The sequence below is a fragment of the Anoplophora glabripennis genome, unplaced genomic scaffold (assembly GCF_000390285.2).
Source record: "Anoplophora glabripennis isolate ALB-LARVAE unplaced genomic scaffold, Agla_2.0 scaffold5305, whole genome shotgun sequence".
Classification (NCBI taxonomy): Eukaryota; Metazoa; Arthropoda; class Insecta; order Coleoptera; family Cerambycidae; genus Anoplophora; species Anoplophora glabripennis.
Window position 1 is genome coordinate 1 of NW_019421385.1, and position 2,426 is coordinate 2,426.

Sequence of the window (2,426 nt, forward strand, 5' to 3'; positions counted from 1 at the left end):
AAACGTGGCCTCGTCTGAAAAAAGTATTTGCCGGTGTAAATCTCTATTTACTTGACATAAATCCATCATAATATCACAAAAGTGTAAGCGGCGGTCGGGATCGTCTTCATTGAGTTTCTGCACAAGTTGAATTTTGTAGGGATGATATTTTTCCTTTCTCAGGATACGTAGCACTGTGGTCTAACTAATTTCATTGTTTAATGCAACCAATCGTGAAATATTATGAGGATTATCTACCATACTTATCAAAATGTTCTGTTTGCGATCTTCACTAACGCTTGGACGTCCAGGTTTTGGAATATCTACAACATTGCCAGTTTCTCTAAATTTAGATTCTATCTTACTGACTGTTGATTGGCTGATACGGCGATCTGGATGTTTTTCATTAAATAAATTGCAAACTTCCTGCTGCGTTCTAGTCTTATCCGCATATCCGATAAGAACTAAAATTTCAATTCTTTGTGTGACAGTTAAATGTGCCATAATACTTTAAATTCAAAAATAATTTTTATATCGCTTGCAATACTTAGAAAGTCGGTATGACAGTGAGACTTTGTAAAGGTCATCCTTACACCTACGTGATCCATAAAAAACTTCAGGTATTTCGAAAAACTAAATTGGATAACGTTTTTGGTTTATTTTAATTGATCTGGGTTTTCTAACATTCAATCGTCATTTACTCGAAAACTGTCCTATGTAAGATGGCAACATTTTAATACTGTCGGATCAACAATGAAACGATCTTTCAGAATTAAGAAAAAAAATAGGAGGTTGTCGATAACATCATTACTCGAAAACAAATGACGGTCGAAAATCGATCTAGTTATAACATTTTTATTTGTGGTTTTTCAAAAAAAAAAAATTAATAATAATTAGAGATTGCTTCTCTTGTTCCATGACATTAACCGTTTCCAAAAAAAAACAATTGTATGACTAGAATTTTTTGTACCTCTCATTTGGTACCCCCCGCCTTTTTTTTAAATGACCTGAATGTATCGTCTCTAACTTCCTACCATTCTAACTTCCATCGATTTCCAGCTCACCAATGTGGGCATCAACGTGGCGAACATCTCGTTCGCCACCCTCACCATGGAGAGCGACAAGTTCATCTGCGTCAGGGAGAAGGTGGGCGAGTCCTCCCAAGTCGTCATCATCGACATGGCGGACCCGAACAACCCCATCCGCCGGCCCATCACGGCGGAGAGCGCCATCATGAACCCCGCTTCCAAAGTCATCGCCCTCAAAGGTAAGTCAGCGACGATCCGGCGGCTTCCGCTTTTACGAACGTCGCACCTTTTCCAGGCAAGGCGGGGGTCGAGGCGCAGAAGACCCTGCAGATCTTCAACATCGAGATGAAGTCCAAGATGAAGGCGCACACCATGACGGAGGACGTCATATTTTGGAAGTGGATCAGCCCCAATACTCTGGCGTTGGTGACGGAGACCTCCGTCTATCACTGGTCCATGGAGGGGGACTCCACGCCGCAGAAGATGTTCGATCGGTGAGTCCAGCGTGTGGTTGTGATGGTGATTTTTTTATAAAATATAAAATAAAAATATATTCGGGAATAATAATTAATGTAACTTTTAAAATAACGAACAAATGTACAGCTTGATAGAAATAAAGAAGTAACGCATTCCGTTAGAACGAATAAGAGTAGTTGCCCTGTCTAATGCGCATTTGTGGGCGGAGCTGTCTCGGATGCAAACTTAGTTGTGTCGGTCCGGGAGTATACCAACAAAATATGCTTTTCAACAAACTTTGTGCCCAGCAAAGATTGTAATTCATTTTTTATAACTATACAGGGTGGTCCGTAAGTAATGGTCTATAGAGACATACTAGATTTTTTACTTCAAAATATTACGATTGGAGCCAATATGCCTTAATAAAATGTTGATAACAAAAAATATACAGGGTGTCAAAGTTGGAAATTAAAAATTGAATTTTCGTAATAATTATAATATTTTTGAGTGTATGAACGTGAAAATTTAGGGGTAGATGTTTCTGTATACGAGAAATCATAATTTGTTATCTATTTCGATGTATCTTCTAGAGGGCGCCACATACGCCGTGTTTATGACGTAAATACGAGCATAATTTTTTTATCCACAACGTTAACGCTTCTTTTTTTAAAAAATCTATGCTCGTATTTATGTCATAAACACGGCGTATGTGGCGCCCTCTAGAAGATACATCGAAATAGATAACAAATTATGATTTCTCGTATACAAAAACATCTACCCCTAAATTTTCACGTTCATACACTCAAAAATATTATAATTATTACGAAAATTCAATTTTTAATTTCCAACTTTGACACCCTGTATCTTTTTTGTTATCAACATTTTATTAAGGCATGTTGGCTCCAATCGTAATATTTTGAAGTAAAAAATCTAGTATGTCTCTATGGACCATTACTTACGGAC

General features: G+C 37.6%; 1 protein-coding gene across 1 annotated transcript; it reads left to right on the forward strand.

Moving 5' to 3' along the window:
* Positions 1 to 1,038: 1,038 nt before the first annotated feature.
* LOC111692942 (clathrin heavy chain-like) lies at positions 1,039 to 1,501 on the forward strand (the record flags this gene model as incomplete). Its single annotated transcript, XM_023457076.1, has 2 exons — positions 1,039 to 1,246; positions 1,303 to 1,501. Coding segments are annotated over 2 exons (407 nt in total), but the record flags the coding sequence as incomplete, so codon positions are not given.
* Positions 1,502 to 2,426: the final 925 nt, after the last annotated feature.